This window comes from Phyllobates terribilis, unplaced genomic scaffold (assembly GCF_046119375.1).
Source record: "Phyllobates terribilis strain yellow unplaced genomic scaffold, ASM4611937v1 Scaffold_140__1_contigs__length_4765195, whole genome shotgun sequence".
In the NCBI taxonomy this organism is placed as follows: Eukaryota; Metazoa; Chordata; class Amphibia; order Anura; family Dendrobatidae; genus Phyllobates; species Phyllobates terribilis.
The window spans coordinates 3,607,060-3,626,090 of NW_027362900.1; the positions used below are offsets into that span (position 1 = coordinate 3,607,060).

At 43.9% G+C, this 19,031-nt stretch overlaps 1 protein-coding gene across 1 annotated transcript; it reads right to left on the bottom strand.

Moving 5' to 3' along the window:
* Window positions 1-676: 676 nt before the first annotated feature.
* On the bottom strand, window positions 677-10,410 carry LOC141205543 (uncharacterized). The gene is made up of 5 exons (XM_073664110.1): window positions 10,276-10,410; window positions 10,069-10,192; window positions 9,889-9,986; window positions 9,600-9,690; window positions 677-6,198 (listed from the first exon to the last, which is right to left on the bottom strand). The coding sequence occupies exons 1-5, from the start codon at window positions 10,408-10,410 to the stop codon at window positions 4,421-4,423; spliced, it is 2,226 nt and encodes a 741-aa protein (XP_073520211.1). The 3' UTR covers window positions 677-4,420.
* Window positions 10,411-19,031: the final 8,621 nt, after the last annotated feature.

Consider the following 19,031-nt stretch of genomic DNA (forward strand, 5'->3'; position numbering starts at 1 on the left):
CGGTTTACAATGATATAAATCTCAATATCGCTCTATAGTACAAGGTTTTGGAATAGTAATTTTACATTTGTACATAAATATCTGAATACTTCCTGACGGCTTTTTTTCCCTATTGGGACATCAAAAGAAAAAGAATATATCTAAGAAGGGGCAATTGTGTGGACTGAGACAATTATTATTTGCTGACACCTTAGGTATAAGGATATAAATTCCTGGTTTTCTGCAGGGATATGTACAAATGGTCCAGTATAGTATTTCTGAAGCAATACCTGGGGTAATTAACCATTGCTCCCATATTTGTATGAATTTCTTGAGAGCGTTCCTTCAATATAAGATCCCCTTTTTAAGCATAGAGTGTTATTTATCCTGGATATTAGTTCTGTTATCGTTGGGGGAGAATTGTCTATCCAATGTAGTGCCAACAACTTCCTGGCTTGGAATAATATTCTTGAGCTAGCTATTGCCATATGGGAGTCTGGGTCTACGTCCTCTCCCAGGAGTCCTAGGATACAGATTTTAGGTTCCAACTGAAGCTGTATCCTAGATACATATAGTACAAGAGCGATCACCATGTTCCAGTAGTCGCCAATATTCACACATTCCCACGTCATATGCATCAAGTGGGCGTCCTTTTGACCACATCTAGGACATGTGTCATCCGTTTGTATTTCAATTTTAAATAAAATACTATGGGATCTATATACCCTATGGATGAGAAGAATTCGGGACAATCTTTGTGATTCTGATAATGAAAGCTTCGGTGTCAAATCCAGTATTTCCCCCATTGCTCCTCAGATAGCGGACCTACATCCTCCTCCCATTTTGTCTTAACTATCAAAGGATATTTATCCAAAAGTAGGGCCAGTAACTGCCTATAAATAAGGGTTAATAGACCTTTTGTATCCAACAATGTAGTAATGGTATCTATTGGGTGATGTCAATCAGTATGGCGTTTATTCTAGTTGTGTACTATATGCAAGACGTATTTGCAGATATTGATAAAACACCCTATGCGGAAGGTTAAAATCTGCCTTTAGTTGTTCAAACATCTTGAATAATCCATCCCTCAAGATTTGTGACACCAAACATATACCCCTATCCTTCCACTCACTAATATTATTTAGTTTATGTAGCTCTGGTAAGTTATAGCTGTGCCATAAAGGAGTATAGTTTGTATACTTTCCAATTCCCAGAATATTTTTACCCCTATCCGACGCCTTATATATTAACTTTAGTGTACGACATTTTAAGTCATTTTCTCGAGGAGGCCCCATATCTAGTACCGAGAATGGAAGCTTCCACTTGGTTCCTTCCATAAGTAGGTGCCCTGAAATTACACAATATTTGCAAGTACCCCATCCATGAAACTACTTTAGCTCCCTTCTAGCGTTAAGCAGATCTACATATACCTGGAGGGAAGCAGATAATTTATGTTAAGTAGATCAATCCGCTCAAGCAAATGGGAGACTTTAGCTGTTCTCTCCTTTTTTTAGCATTTATCTATGTTTTATTATTATCCCTCTGAGGACGCATGTGAGTGCTTCCCATTTAAATGGTAAGGCAGTTTCATCATGCTCATATATTTGAAGGAGTCTATAGTCTCAAGAAGGTCTGAGACACAGAGTGAGTCTTTCAGCAGATTATCATTTAGGTTCCAACATCTGAAGCCTTGGTGGAGTGCGGCATAGTCAGATTACAATATACAGGAGCATGATCTGACCAATACAGCAGTTCCTACCTGAGATGTAGGTTGCCATGTAGGCAAGTGATGGCTAATTAAGAAAAGGACTATATGGCCATGCATATTGCGTAAAGGGGAATAATAGGTATAATTCTTTACGTCTGGATGTAGTATCCTCCATACATCGACGGGTTGAGAACAAAGCACAATTAGCAAAGCTTTTGTTTGTGTTTTAGATTGGTGACACCAGCCAAGGGACGCGTCTAAAGAAGGATCCAAGACAAAATTAAAGTCTCCTCGAATGATGATAAGGTCCTCCGCAAAATATTTTAGTTTGTTTAAATAATGACGACATGTCTTAATTTGGTCACAATTAGGGAGATAGAAGTTTTCCAAAGTCAAAATTTTGGAGTAGATGGAGATCTTAACAAACGCATACATCTTCTCCATGTCAGACAGTGTTTCTACAATAGTATGCAGCATTGATCTGTGGCGGCCTATACTCAGCACCTTAGACTTCAAAACATTAATCATCTTGGCATCCCAGAAAAATGCTATCTATTAGTAAAGTGAGGTACAGTATATGATCGCCTCTAAAGTGTGACTCCTGAAGAAAGAGAAAATGTACGTGCTGTTTATGCCTACGATAAAACACGAGCTCCTTTCTCTGGAACATTAAGTCCTCTGACATTCAATGCGCAAGGTTTGAGTTGTGCCATATTATATGAAAAAAAGGGGGAGTGGAGGAAAGAAATATTAAGAGCAAAGAGGATGTATAGACGGTAGATAGTAACGTCTACCTCTCAGTGTCTAAGAAGTATAGATTATGAATACATCAAAACAGTAGGAAATTGCGAAACAAGCAGATCCCAATGCAAGTCCCTAACTGGGGGTTGTCTTTACAGGCGGAAGTCAAACTTTCAGTTCTAGGATCCCTATTAGGTGGAACCATGGAATATAAAGCAAGTAATGTAATACAGCCTGATATTACAGTAGTATCATGTGAACTCAACTTATATCCTGGTCTAAGATCTTATATGAACTTAGACATTCTATATAGTGGAAGAGTGGCACCTAATGCTCTATTTAGATATATCTAATTATATGCTTAAAGAAATAAGTAAGCATCTGCAAACTCTCTCATCAGGGAAGACGAGATTCATTTCAGGAGCTCATATGATTGGCAGGTTCCTTTTCCATCTGGCTGCGTCACCATCAAGTTCCTGATCCACTGAATGCCTTCCGTGATGTGCTGGAACTCTCTGTGGCAATGGTGGAGCAGGTGGCCAGTCAGATATATGGAATGTCCAGGGCATCACAAATAGGTCTCATGTTGCTTGGATCTTTGAAAATATACAGCTGGAATGGGTACCCCCAGGAGTACATCAGGCCATTTTCCTGGATGGCATCAAGTAGTGGTTTCAATATCCTTCTTTCATCAAGTGTCATTCAGGATAGATATGTGAGCAATTATATGTGTTTTCCATTTAAATCAGCAGGATCCAACTCCTCTGCTTTTCTCACAATGGCCTCTTTTACATTGAAAATATGTATGAGACACATAATGTCCCTTGAAAGCTCAGGATCTGGGCCATGATTGCCTATTGTACGGTGTGCCTTATAAATCTCCAGCTTCTTATCAATAGGATCACCAAGGATATTATTGAATAATGATCGCAATGTTGGCATAATCACTTGTGCATTGATGCTTTCAGGTATACCCCTTATCCAGATATTATTGTGATTTTCTTGATCATCAACCATATTAAACAGATGGTTTATTTACTGGCTGTGAAGATCCAGTGTTAGTTTCTGAGCATTATGATGGCCTCTAACTTGGACGACATTATCCTCTAATCTCTGTACCTTGTCAGTAAGCTGTGACAGGATAGAAGTGAGGGGACGTATTTCAGTATTGTATGTGGTCTCCAGCCTCTGAATATATTGCTCCATATCTTCTTTAGTAGGGATAGACGCAATCTGATATACAAATAAGTTATGTTGTCCCCCATATCAGAATAACCTGTGGCTGAGGGGTAAATGTCCCTGTGAAGCAAGCACTGCTCAGTATGTGCTTTGGTGAGAGTACAGGGAGATTTGTGGAGCTGTTTTCTTGTGAGGCCTACATTAAGAGAGAAGTTGGTGCAGGACTTGCAGTCTGGAGCTGTCTGGCATCATGAGGGTTAAGACTGCTTCTTTTTCCACCCTGAGGTGAGGCAGTAATAGCTCCGGAGCAGGAAGATAAGACCTTCCATAAGAAACACTGCATACCAGACATGCTGACCGAGGTGGAGGACCTCAGATTAACCTCTGATCTCCTCTTCTTTCTTTCCCATATCAGACAGCATGTTGGAGGCTGTAAATTGCTTATAATTCCCCCAAGAACACGGTCTGAAGAGAGTGCTTTCAGTGTGTGCATTCTCTTGGTGCTATGTCCAGGCCATGTCATTCCTGTTGATGTACAATACATCTGAAGGCGGCGTTGATTGGCAGCAGGATTGTGTGATCCTTACAGAAACGCAAGTTGTGACACCAATGGAACGGCGCCAGAACAGGAAGTGAGTATTAGTGTTTTTATTTTAACAAGGCTAAACATGAGGAATGAGAAGGAGTTGTCCTAGTAGTGGACAACCCCTTTATGAAGATACAATTTTCGGTTAAAAATGTAAAAGGCTTCTCCCCTGTGTGACTTCTCTGAAGTTTGTTAAGAGATGATTTCTGTGTAAAACATTTCCCACATTAAGAACATGAAAATGGATTCTCGTCTGTGTGAGTACTTTGGTGACTAAGAAGTGATGATTTCTTCACAAAACATTTTCCACATTCTGAACAGGAAAAAGGTTTCTCCCCTGTGTGAGTTCTCTGGTGCTTAACCATATCTGATTTATCTTTAAAACATTTCCCACATTCTGAACAGGAAAAAGGCTTCTCCCCTGTGTGATTTCTCTGGTGTATAACCAAATCTGATTTCCGGCTAAAACATTTCCCACATTCTGAACAGGAAAAAGGCTTCTCCCCTGTGTGAGTTCTCTGGTGCTTAACCAAATCTGATTTCTGAATAAAACATTTCCCACATTCTGAACAGGAAAAAGGCTTCTCCCCTGTGTGAGTTCTCTTGTGCTCAACCAAATCTATTTTCTGGCTAAAACATTTTCCACATTCTGAACAGGAAAAAAGCATCTCCCCTGTGTGAATTCTCTGGTGCTTAACCAAATCTGATTTCCGGCTAAAACATTTTCCACATTTTGAACAGGAAAAAGGCTTCTCGCCTGTGTGAGTTCTCTGATGTCTGATACAACATGATTTCGCTGTAAAACATTTCCCACATTCTGAACATGAAAAAGGCTTCTCCCCTGTGTGATTTCTCTGATGTCTGATAAAACTTGATTTCAATCTAAAACATTCCCCACATTCTGAACAGGAAAAAAGCATCTCCCCTGTGTGAATTCTCTGATGATTAACAAAATCTGATTTCCGGCTAAAACATTTTCCACATTCTGAACAGGAAAAAGGCTTCTCCCCTGTGTGAGTACTGTTATGCTCAACCAAATCTGATTTCCGGCTAAAACATTTTCCACATTCTGAACAGGAAAAAGGCTTCTCCCCTGTGTGAATTCTCTGATGGTTGATAAAACTTGATTTCATTGTAAAACATTTTCCACATTCTGAACAGGAAAAAGGTTTCTCCCCTGTGTGAGTTCTTTGGTGATTACCAAAACTTGATTTCCGGTTAAAACATTTTCCACATTCTGAACAGGAAAAAGGCTTCTCCCCTGTGTGAGTACTGTTATGCTCAACCAAATCTGATTTCCGGCTAAAACATTTTCCACATTCTGAACAGGAAAAAGGCTTCTCCCCTGTGTGAATTCTCTGATGGCTGATAAAATTTGATTTCGTTGTAAAACATTTCCCACATTCTGAACAGGAAAAAGGCTTCTCCCCTGTGTGAGTTCTTTGGTGCCTAACAAAATTTGATTTATCGTTAAAACACTTCCCACATTCTGAACATGAAAAAAGCTTCTCCCCTGTGTGAGTTCTCTGATGTCTGATAAAACTTAATTTCTCTGTAAAACATTTTCCACTTTCTGAACAAGAAAATGGCTTCTCCTCTGTGTGACTTCTCTGGTGATTAAGAAGATCTGATTTCTGGTTAAAAAATTTCCCACACTTGAAACAAAAAAAAATATTCTCTGCTGTGTGAATGCTTTGATGTTTAAGAAAAGACTTTTCGAGGGAAAAACTATTTCCATATTCTAAACATGAAAATGGCTTCTTTGCTTTAGGAGCAATTTGTTTTTTAATGCTTATTTTGTGACTTTGATTTTCCTTAGTAGTGGGTAATGAATCAGAAGACAGGATCTGTTTCAAATGATCAGATGACAGATCTTTGCTGTGAAGGGATGATGGTATATCTGGAGTAATGGCATTCACTTCAATTGTATCCTGTGGGATCTCAAGATCATCTGATTTAAAAATTGAAGATGTCAGCTGTCCCTCTGATCTCCTGGTACAACCATCTGCCAATAATAAAACCAATTATTTTTTATGAATAACATATCCTTCAAATTTATATTGTTGAATATTTCTACTTAAACTCTCTGCAAAAATGTACTTTATGTAAAAGTATCATTATTTACCAAGAAAACATATCGCAGAAAAAAATCAGCCTTACCAACACCAAATCAGATAACAAATGCATTAGCGTTTTAGTGTTGGTTGGTTGTACTGGGGTGTCTGTCCATGTGGGGTGCACTTATATAGTGCTGGGCAGCCTTCCTGATCTAATAGTATGGGCATCATCAATAGGCTGTAAGCCAGACACTGTGCATCAAACCTGCGTGTGACTGGTGTCCTATGCAAGCTTCATCTGTGTGCATCTTTAATACTAGGCAACCACCCCCTCCATGAATTTGGTATGTTTGTGAGTGGTTGCTCCATCAGTAATTTGCACCTGCGCTGCCCCCACCTTTATCATGGGGGTCTGCGGCATCCAGCTAGTGCATTTGTTATATGATTTGGTGTTAGTAAGGCTGTATAATTTTCTGTGATTTTTTTTAAATTTTGCCCTATGTTAGCCATCATTATTCACCAAGACAATAACAGTTCACAATCTAATAGAAAACCTCATAGGATGAACCAGTGGATCGTAGTGTTCAACTGTTTGTTAATTCTGCCTCCCAAATATGCAATAAAAAGCCACCAAACAATGTTATGTAGGCAAAAATAATATCAATAAAAACTTCTACTCATCTCATAAAAAACAAGTCCCCACTCAGGTCCATCATCTGTCAGTGGAAAAACAGAGGTTTCCACATTATTAGTGGCTCAAAGGCTCTTGAAAAGCAACATGGCTTCCATAAACCAATCCAGCAATATCCACTCTCCCAAAGTCAGATCTCCCCCTCACTTCTGAGCCTTGCAGTGCGCCCAAACCACATTTAGCATTCATGTATTTGACATTACTATAGTGAGAAGAACCCACTTAATTTATGGTGTGTGTCTCCTGGAGCACAATCTCACCCGGCTACCTGACTATTCTTCTTGCCATCTCACACCACAGAACATTAGGTAACGCTGTGGCCCAAGCTTAGGGGGGTCTCTGTCTAAGTCCAAATACATGTAGAGGGGTTAAAGGATGATGAGCAAGGCAAACCCTGGGATCTGGAAAATGGAGTAGATAGCGCCAAGCCTGTTTGTGGTAGCCATCTTTTGAGCTGCCAGGTGACAAAGAACAGTGTCCCCTATACATTGTGTCTGCACACTATCCCAGCAAGATATCCATATAGCAAATAGCTAAATGTCGCTCCTCCCCTTCTTAACCTGCCATGTGCCCAGACAGTAGTGTACAACCGTATATCGGGTATTGTCAGATTCAAGAGAAGTTGGAAAATAATTTGTAAGGTCCATTTGTTTCCTATTATCCTTTGTGAAGAATTCCAAAGTTATCACCACATAAAGTGACACGTTAGATTAGAAAAATGGGGCCTGATTAGGAACACAAAACTGGCAGCAGGAAGGGGTTAAATCAGAGTATTTTGGGCACTAACTACTGTACTCAAAACTGAGTATAGACAATAAAACATCTACTAAAATGATCAAACTCAACAGTCTCCATCAATAAAAGATGAGTAACTAGTGGTGAAATCTCTCTGGGGTAATTAGAGTACGGGGCTCGGTGGCTCTTGGGAATCTAAACTATTGTAAGGGACAATATTTTCTGTCAGATGAGTTTCAGGAAGGAATACTGGACATTCAAGAGAACTTTTTATAATAGTGCAGAGATGAGGTGTCTTAAATTTAGCTTAGAGATATATCATGGCACAGGAGTAATGTTTTCTGTTTAGTTTATCACTATCCTGTTTGAAGTTAGTCGGTTTTAAAAGAAACTGAAAAGTCAGGATAAAGGGAAACTCTGTTGTTAGGCCATGTGCCCACGTAGCGTTTTTGCGCCGTTTTTACGGCCGCGAAAACGCTTGTAAAACAGTCTACCATGCAAAGCAATGTGAATTTGGATGTGCTGTGCACATGATGCGCCAATTAGTGCGCCGTATTCGCATTGCGTTGCAAAACGCAGCATTACCATTTCTACCGCGATTACGCTGCAAATTCGCGGCCATTGAGGAACATTGAAAGGCAGCAAACATACAGCTATATGTGGATTTGCTGCGTTTCAATTAAATTCAATGGCCGCGAATTTGCAGTGTAATCGCGGTGCGTGTGGTACCTGGGATGAAGAGGAGACTACAACTTCTCCTCATCCCGGCTACCACGCGGTGAAAAAAATAAATAAAAAAGTTAAAAATAAACCAAACATGTATATTCACCTCTCCGGCGGCCCCCAGTCTGCTCCCAGCCACGTCCTCTCTTGTTGGCATCCCGCGGGGTACTTGCAGGACCTGTGGTGACGTCATTTAGTCACCTGATGGTCACGCGACCGCTGACGTCGGCGGTCAGGTGGTGGTCGCGTGACCATCAGCTGATTAAATGACATCACCGCAGGTCCTGACAGTACACTGCGAGACGCTGACAAGAGAGGATCGTCGCTGCGAGCCTCCGGAAGCCGCTGGGAGGAGACTGGAGAGATGAGTATACAGGTGTTTTTTATTTTTAACTTTTTAATTCTTTTTTTTTTTTTTTACTATAGATGCTGCATTTAAAGCATCTAAGTTGGTCACACATTATAAATCCATGCCGGTTGCATGGATTCATATTGTGTGACCAACTTGTCAACCACTTTTCCAAGTGATGCTCAAAATCGCTTGGAAAAGTGCTTGAAAAAACGCATGCGAAAACGCATGTAAAAACGCTTCTCTCTGGCAGAAAAAACGCATGTAAATCTGCATGCGTTTTTTCTACCAGAGAGAGGCAAAAACGCTCTGCATCAAATCTGCTACGTGGGCACATAGCCTTATCGTACAGAAATTCACACTTGGCCCTCACTGCACATTTAATGCTGTCGGTCATAAATGTGAAGTTTGGTCAGAAAGACTGGACCTGGGTCTTGTAGGGACCATATGAGGACATTCAGCAGCACAGAGGGGAGAGAAGGTAGATTCATCCAATAAGATATCAGGGTTCTAGGAAGCCAACAGCATCATTACCCTCCGCTTTCTCTTACAGGCCCATCATAATATTTTTCTTCAAGTGATTTTCTGGCTTTGTGGTTTACAGATCTGGGCAGGTAACGTCTCCTAATCACAGGGAGTAGGTGGATCCTCCAGGTTGAAAGTTCTATGGAAAAGGGTTTCAATGCCCAAAATCATTTGAACAGTTTTTGGTGAAGGAGAATGTTGTGGTCTAGAGGCAAAATGGTGATCACACGATTGTGATACAGCCGGACTACACAACCGATAAAGCAGCCACAGCCGGTGACTTATAAGAATCTGTAACTTCTCTGCATTTAGTGGTTACTACTCACCTGGGAAGTTATCTGTAGGAATCATATATTTACACCGCTCATCACCCCTCACATAGGTCTCTGTAGTATTAATGTGGGTCAGATCTTCAACCTGAAACAAATATTGTAAAAGTCACAGACAGATGGAGAAGTCACATCTATGATCAGCTCTAATCCTGCCATCTCCACCGTTCTCATTACACAAGTATAAAACATATAATACTGGTGGATAAAACAAGACTGAACACAAGACCTTCACAGCGGTCTACACATCATAGGGGAGATCTCATGACACCTTCTCTCCATCTACCTGATGATCCTGAGGAACATTGGGATCTTCTTGTTTACAGTCCTGTGGAATAAGAGGATGGGGACATCTCTCTGGTGTTGTCCTCTTACTGGATAGATCTGGAGGAAACACATACAGGACTGAATTCATTCTTTACATACAGATAATTATAGGCCGTGTGTATTTAGTCTTGTCTATTACCTGGTGATGTGAGGGGCTGGGGAACCTCCATCATGACGTCCTTGTACAGATCTTTGTGTCCTTCTAAATACTCCCACTCCTCCATGGAGAAATAGACAGCGACATCCTGACATCTTATAGGAACCTGACACATACAATGATACCATCATCCCCCCGATCCCTCCATAGCGTTACTGTATAATGTCCCAGCATTCCCAGCAGTGTCACCTCTCCAGTCAGCAGCTCAATCATCTTGCAGGTGAGTTCTAGGATCTTCTGGTCATTGATGTCCTCATGTATGAAGGGGAAAGGTGGAGGCCCTGTGATTGGGCTCAGGGGTCTTCCCCCAACCCTCAGACACATGGACCTGACAGCGCTCACTAGAGGTCTTCACCAATATGTAATCCTGGTTATGGAAAGACATATAAATAAATCTCACTCCAGACATTTCCAGAGTCCTCACCTCTCCAGATCTGTCCATCTGTTATTCCCATAGATAAGAATGATGTAATGTGACGTCATCAGAATCTCTCACCTCTCCAGTAAGCCGGAAGAGGATCTCTAGGGTGAGGTGTAATATCCTCTCCGCCATCTTGTCTCTGTCCATATCCATGTTTGATGGGTAAATCAGGAAAATTCTCTTATACAGAAGATATTCACTGAGAGGATCTGATATTATAGAGACCTGAATGAGAAGAAGATGAGCCGATGTAACATCATAAAAATCCTGTGTAATAATACAATTACTGGAGATAATAAGGGGAAACATATGAGGAGATTTATTATTTTACAGTATTTAGTTTTCAGCTTTACATCTAATAATAAAACCTATATATTTTAGGCCACAGACAACAAGCAGTTTCTTCCTCGGAGTCTGTAGCTGAACACGTTTCTCAAAGACTCATCTTTCATAAAGCTAATTCTCGTCTCATTTATCAACACTGGAATAGGCATTAGAAATACTGCAGGAGATATTCATTACACGTGACATGAGAAATAACTACTTCATGATGAGGACGACATATTCATCTTCTACTACGGCTCTAGAAACATATTTAGCCAGAGTCCATCACTGACTACATCACCACCGGTCGTCTATATGAATGTTTCCCGTCTTCCCCGGACTGTAATCTTCTATCACGTTAGATCTCATGGCTGATTCACACACAGAAGTTTGAGGCTTTGATACAAATGGGTTCATCTTGCCATGGTGGGATAGCTTTCATGCTATTTTTGATCAAAAACAGTGTTGCTAAGAACCCTATTTTATTTAAATGCACTTTTGGTTTTTATTTATTTACAGCAGGGTTTATGATCATTTTTCTTCTTATAGGTTTTTTTCTGATTTATGGCCATAGTAAACATGCATTTATGTGCTGCATGGATACCAACTTAAACCAAGCTCAAATTCTGTGTTTTTTTCATGGGCACCATAGTGGCCATGTGGGCTGCTGCTATGGATGATACACCTCTAACTATCCAACTATCATATGGTAAAAATCTCATAGGTCCTGGATTTATTAGTATCTGCACGAAGAATGGGGCTAAGTGAGTATTTATTAAAGGGAATCCACTCCACCGACTACCCCACGGCCAGCAAGCATCAGAATCTTCACTGAATAAAAAGCCATTTCACAGCAAACAGACCTCTAATATGAGGCATTCAGGTATGTATAGATTCACATTTCTATCACTTGTATGCCAATATTAGAGGTCAGATAAGTCCCAGGGGGTGATAGATTCCCTTTACTCAGCCGTGGGGTAATCATAAAACCAGATATGTATCAAAGTATTGTAAGGTGGCTAATGGTTGCATAGTCGATGGGAGATATGTGTCACAGAGATGGCTGGTCTCTGTGATGTAACCCGGAGTGTTTCTCTAGGGCACATAAGCACTAAGAGGATCGTTTGGTGCACCTGGGAGCCGGGTTACGGGTAGCTAGGAGAGAATGTGCGGGTCCAGCTACCCACATACCTCACCTCTGGGTGTGGTTAACAGCCTATAAAATGGAGGCTGTTGTTTGGCACATGGTCTGTGTGTTTGGAGGGAGAAGGCCTCCTGTGTATGTTTGTCTTCAGACCAAGCCAGGACACTGGATGCTACCCCAGCTTGTGTGCCACACAGGCCTGGCTGAGCAGAGACATGCTAAGGACATTTACTTTGTTTGCCTGATCTAAAGGCTATTTGCTTTTCAGTTTGGCTTCTGGGTTTATGAAGCAATAAACCCACATGAACTTTTAAAGGAACATGCCTGTTTTCCTCCCGTCGCACCCAAGTGAGTAAAACCTCCACAATTAGTGTTAGACTTGCGGGCACAATTCCCAGCAGAGATGTGTGACTGCTACAGGATGGATTGCATGCCCTGGGTAAAGTCTGTCGCAAGCCAGCAAGCATCGCCAACAGGCTGTTGTTACAGCAGATCCAGCAGCACTAGCAAGAACAATGGCAGATGCAGCTTCTCGCAACCGCCATCCAGGACAGGATGAGCGCTCCACCCCAGGCAAGACTGATGACTCCCATGTCCGGAAGGCGGTATGACGGGCTTTGCAGAAAATGACCCTGGAGGATGACGTTGAGGCCTTCCTGACCGTGTTTGAAAGGGTTGCTGAGAGGGAAGATTTTCCGCAAGAGCAGTGGACAGAGGTACTGGCGCCATACTTGACGGGAGAGCCCCAGAAGTACGCCTAGTAGGCATACAATGATTTTGCTTTGCAGGACACCCTATTTAGCTTTGCATAGTACGCCCAAAAGGTGTACTATGATTTAGCTTTACAAGACACCAAAGAGTATGGCAAGCTAAAAACTGAGATTCTCGCACGCTTGTGGGTGACAATGACTATCAGGACACAGCGGGTTCGTATCACCGGAACAAAATAACCTCGCTCTCAAATGTTTGACCTGTTGCACCTGGTCCAGAAGTGGCTGCATCTGGAGTCCTCAATGCCTGCACAGATGGTAGAGTGGATGGTGATGGACCGGTTTGTGCACTCCCTGCTGAGGCCCATACAGCCTTGGGTTGCTCAGGGTAATCCCCGGAATGCGGATGAACTGGTTGGACTGGTCGAGAGATACAGGTCTGGTCGAGAGATACTAGGGGGTTGAAAGTTCCTTGGGAAGGCTGCCCACTCCATACTGGGAGTCCCAACAGGGGGTGAAGGCCCAAAAGGTGGTGGGACTTCCAAGATCCAAAAGGACGAGGGAGGTGGTGCCCAAGGTCAATACGGGTGATGTTGTTCGCTGGAGGTGCCACGGCCCAGGCCATATAGCCGCTTGTTGTCCCCTGACCCCTGAGCCGATGGACTGCGGTATAGGACACCGTTGTTCATATTATGCTTATCCGGCCTGCAGTGTGAACTGTCCACCCAGCGAGGGGCCACAAGCATGTCTCGTGAAGGTGAACGGACGGGAGGTAACGACACTACTAGACTCGGGGAAGGAAAAAAAAATCGGCGTTTGGTGCATTCATGGTGATGCTAAGGACCACCCATGGCCAGAGTGGACATTGAAACGGCCCACGGCACTGAGTCCCACGAGGTCGGCATCATTCTGGACTAGTTGCACCTTATTATTATAGGCTGGGACTTTTGTTTGTTTTGGGATCTGTGGGGGAAGAGTTCTGGGTTCGCTGGCTCAGATAAGAAAACAGTTAGCCCTAATGAGGTATCACCACACCCAGAGTCAGACAGGTTTCCCTTTTGTGTCCTTGTGGGGGATGAGGAGGTAGTGCCCCCTGTTTCTGCCATTCCGGAGTTAGGGGTGACCAGCGAGAATTTTGGGTCTGCCCAACATAGGGACCTAACTCTGAAGGAAGCCTTTAATAATGTCACTGTTATAAATGGGGTTGCACAGGAGCAGAGGCTAACACAAGGTTTACCCATTTTACGATGAGTGGGGAGTCATTGAACCGGGTCAAGAAAGTGAGGGAGGAGCGTGTGGAGCAGTTAATAGTGCCGGGCCCATTTAGACGGAAGGTGTTGGACATGGCCCATTCACATGTCTTGGCGTGACATCTGGGAGTGGAAAAAATGCAGGAACGGATCATGCAAAGGTTCTATTGGCCTGGATGTCACCGGGAAATATTTAACTATTGCAGGTCTTGCCCTACATACCAGTTAACCGCCCCCACCTCTCACTTTCGAAGTCCCCTCGTGCCATTGCCCATTATTGAAGTGCCATTTGAAAGAATTGCTATGGACTTGGTCGGTCTCCTGGTTGAATCTGCTCGTGGGCATCAATATATATTAGTTATCCTGGTCTATGCCACACATTATCCTGAAGCGATTCACTGAGAAACTCCTCCGCAAAGAGGATAGCCCGTGAGTTGGTCCACATTTTTTTCACAAACAGGATTACCAAAGGGATATATTAACCGACCAGGCAACTCCCTCTATGAGTAAGGTGATGAGGGAGTTATGCAAAGCCCTTCAAATCTCCCAACTGGGGACTTCAGTATACCATCCTCAGATAGATGGCCTAGTCGAAAGGCTTAACAAGAATCTGAAGATTATGCTGAGGAAGGCCATAGAAGGGGAAGGCAGAGACTAGGACTGTCTCCTACCGTATCTGTTGTTCTCTAACCGAGAGGTTTCACAAGCCTCTACGGGGTTCTCGCCATTCGAGCTCCTGTATGGCCGACATTTGCGGGGTTACCTGGATGTCACAAAGGAAACCTGGGAAGCCGAGGTCACGCCCCAGAAGAGCGTCATTGAGCACGTTGCTCTGATGCAGGAGAGGATTGCGAAGGTGATGTCCATTGTAAAAGAACATCTCCTCCAGGCACAAGAAGCTCATGCCAAAGTCTACAACCAGTTAGCCAGAGTGAGGCAATTCAATCTTGGAGACCGAGTCCTCGTGCTAATTCCTACGGTGGAAAGTAAGTTCTTGGCCAAGTGGCAAGGGCCGTATGAGGTGGTGGAAAAAGTGGGTGAAGTGAACTACAAGGTTCATCAACCGGGACGACGTAAGGCGTACCAGATATACCACGTCAACCTCATCAAGCCGTGGCAAGACAGAGCGGCTGTGGAAGCTCCATGCTTGCTGGGCAAGCCAGAAGGTGACGTTGGAAGAGTCGCAATAGCTGAAACACTAACGAAGGCCCAGAAACAGCAGTGTCGGGAGTTGATGCAGAAGAACCGGGATCTGTTCTCGGAATTGCCGGGATGCACAAGTGTCATAGAGCACAAGTTTCTTACGGAGCCTCATGTGCGGGTAAACTTGAAGCCCTATCAGATACCTGAGGCCCGACGAGAGTTGATCTCCAAAGAGGTAGCTTGTATGCTGAAGCTCAGAGTCACTGAAGAATCCAAGAGCGGTTGGTCGAGCCCAATCGTCTTGGTCCCAAATCCTGATGGTGAGTGGAGATTCTGAAACGACTATCGGAAGTTGAATGAGGTCTCCAAATTTGACGCATATCCCATGCCACGCGTCGATCAGCTGATCGAGAGGCTTGGGCCAGCAAGGCACATAACCACCTTGGATCTGACGAAAGGATATTGGCAGATGGAAAAGGGAAAAGAAAAAAAACAGCTCACCTTCATGAACCAGCTGGGTGTCTCCGGGATCCGTGATCAGCGCTGCTGCTTGCGCTCAGTAGACAGGTAATAGAAATAGCTCCACAGACTCCAATGGTAAAAACAAATGCCCGTTATTTAGAATTTTTTTAAAACAATATCCAGATGGTGATAATGTAACTCCAGCTGGTAGAAGAACAATATTAGAAGGGAAACACAGGGGCACCAAGGAGGGGTGCACTACCAGACCAATAGTGGCAGATCCCCAAGGCACAGGTAGTCAAAGAAAAGACTGCGTTTTCTACGCTTGACGGATGCTTCCAGTATATCAGGATGCCGCTTGGACTGCAGGGGGACCCTGCAACCTTCCAGAGAGCCATGGAACGCATCCTTGGATCCCATAAGAAATATGGCGCAACACACCTGGACGATATTATCATCTTCAGTCCAGACTGGGAGAGTCATCTGGAAAAAATCCAGACTGTGTTTGATGCTCTGAGGAAGGTGGGGTTTTCAATAAGCCAGAAGAAATGTGGCATGGGGAAAGAAGAAGCCAAGTACCTTGGATATATAGTGGTTAGAGGCGAGATAAAACCCCAAATTGCTAAAGTAGAAGCAATCCAAAATTGGCATAGACCGCTGTCGAAAAAGCAATTCAGAGCTTTCCTGGGAATCGTGGGATACTACAGGAAATTCATCCCAAACTTCACCATGATGGCCGCACCCCTGACTGACCTCCTTAAAGGGACAAAATCAGCCATGGCCAAGTGGACTGCAGAAGCGGAGATGGCCTTTCAAGAGATGAAACTGGCTCTGTGTAGGCAACCGGTTCTGGTTCAAGAAAGAGTTTATACTCCAGACAGATGCCTCAGATGTCGTTTTAGGAGCAGTCCTTTCCCAGGAGATTAGTGTTGCTCGGGTGCTTGAAGCTTGGGCCGAGCTCACCGTGATACTCGGGTGCTCGACCTGAGCAACGAGCCCAATGTTAATCTATGGGAGACCCGAGCATTTTTGCGGCGGCACCCCCGGCAGTCTGTAGAAAGCCCAAAAAGTGCCCAAAATGATAGTGACAGTGCTCAAATGACATGGGGACAGCATGGATCGTCCCAGGAAGCATTTCTGACCTCCAAGTCACTGCTGTCAACAACGTGGTCAGAGGTATTAAGCCACTTTTACGGGCTCACAATAAAACGTTCAAAAACGAAACTGAAATGTTTTTCCTGTGAAATATGTTAAGGAACATCCTTTCCAGGGTAAAGACTTGTGTATAAGGTAAAATAAATAACCAAAAACAAAAATAGTGATCCACATCTTGGGCTATGTACACAAGTAGCATTTTTTATGCGTTTTTGCACTTTTGTATTGCTTTCAACCATGACAAATGCATTCACCGGGAAATGTCATTTTAACATTTTACAACCTTATCTGGCCATGTGCTGTGTGACACATGCATACAGTACTGAAAAGACATGGGAACAGCATGTGGAAGACCCCTGGAAGCATCTCTGACACCCAGGTCACTGCCTAAAAGTGTGCCCATCAGAAGTGATGCTTGCCGCATCAGAAGATGCAGACTTGCAACTATCCCCGTGCAAGTCCTTGTCCCAGGGCAGTGTTCAATTGTACCTCCCCCATTCCTTGCAATGCAAGCGCAAGTATGCAGCCTGCCACCCACCCACCCCCAGGCTGCAATACCATACTGCTTGCTTGCACTTGAAATTGGGCCTTTTAGACATGTGTAGGCGGAATCTGGCCACCACGTCATGGGTGCGTCGGCGGCCTGGTATCCGTACTCAGTTCGCAGCCGCCCGGCGGCCAGGTGTCCACGCTTGGTCCCCAGCCGCCAGGGGGCAGCCGGGTGTCCATACTCGGTCCCCAGCTGCCCCGCGGCCAGGTGCCAACACATGGTCCCCAGCCGCCCCTATTTGTCCCGGTGCGCCTTATACACAAGTGCGCATACCAAAACATTACCTGTGCCCTCCCCAGTGCATTTAGTGGGAAGGACAGCCTAACCACAAACAAGTGGACAAGTGAATGAGGCCAGGGATGGTCCATCTCACCGACGCCTTCACACTGGGTTAATATTGTGGAAGCCGGGACACAGTTGGACACTGGGATGCAACACGTCCTCCAGACATAGAGGATTGCGGGTCATGGGTCAATCAGGCTTCAACACAAAGTTCAGAAGATAGACAGCAGCAGTGGTCGGCCTCCTACACAACGAGTAAATTATTCATGATCATGAGGCCATCCATCTCCTTAGCTTTCTGTTCCTTGGAATGCAAGCGCATGTATGTAGTAGCGGCTAGGCCTGAGGTGGTCAGCGTTTTGCCGCATATCCTACCTCCTTCGAGGATTGCTGGATGTTTTCCTGCTACTATCCCAGTTCTATGACTCCCGTTAAAACAAAGCTTCAGGTGATGGATGAGATGGTGGCAAAGGAGAAAGAGCAGGAGAAACAGGGACCATTCACATCAATATCAGGCCAGTCAACCTCACGTCTTGTAGGATATGTTTCTGTACCAAAAGGAGCGGTTCGGCTACACAGTTATAGGGCATACAGTGAGTGCAATGCCTACCAAATATTTTGAGGCACTCCAATGCCCCGTGGAAGTGACATGGAGGTCAGAGGGCCTTAACTAAGCAGTTTTTTCCATTTATAGCAATTGCGTCTCCTGTACACTGTTGGCCTAAGCAGTGAATGGAAGGCTTTCTAAAAATTATGAGGAACTGCAATGCCCCTTGAAACAGACGTGGTGTAAGGATCTGAATCATGTATCTGTTCTGTCCGGTGTTTGCCCTTATCCAAAATGGAGCCGCATGTACTTGTGCTGCCCTTATCCAAGATGGAGCTGCATATACCTGTTCTGTTTGGTTCTGCCCTTATCCAAAATGGAGTTGACAGCCTCGGGGGCCATCTTGTTTCCTGTCTGATATCTCCTGTTTCCTGTGTGCTATATATATATAAAGAGACTCTGGCCAACTATACTTTGCTTGTGTATCTTGTATCTTACCTGCTGCCAAGCTTGAAGGACTTGCATCTCGCCTGTTGCTTCTCTACACTGGGATTCCTCACCTGTAACCTGCCTGCCATTTACCCGGACTCTCACCTGTGTGCAAAGACCCGCTCTGCATCCACCTGCAGTTCAGCCTGCTCTCTGCAAGGAGCCTGGTCTGGGCTCAGGACCCTGTGGACTGTGCTTTTCTGGACCTGGTACATCTATCGGTTTGTACTGACATCACAACCGTTTCCAGAGACTGTTTACTTATGGCTTATTGCCTATACCCGCCTGCTATAATATATGCTTGCCTGCTTCAATATATCCTATTACCACGATATATCGTGTTTGTCTTCTCTCCGACCCATGCTATCGATCTCCATAAGTATAAAGTATATATTTGATAGAATACACAAGCCTCAAAAGAATGGAGTTCGCTGGGTTAGATACTGTGGAGGTGCGTCTAAAGAAAGT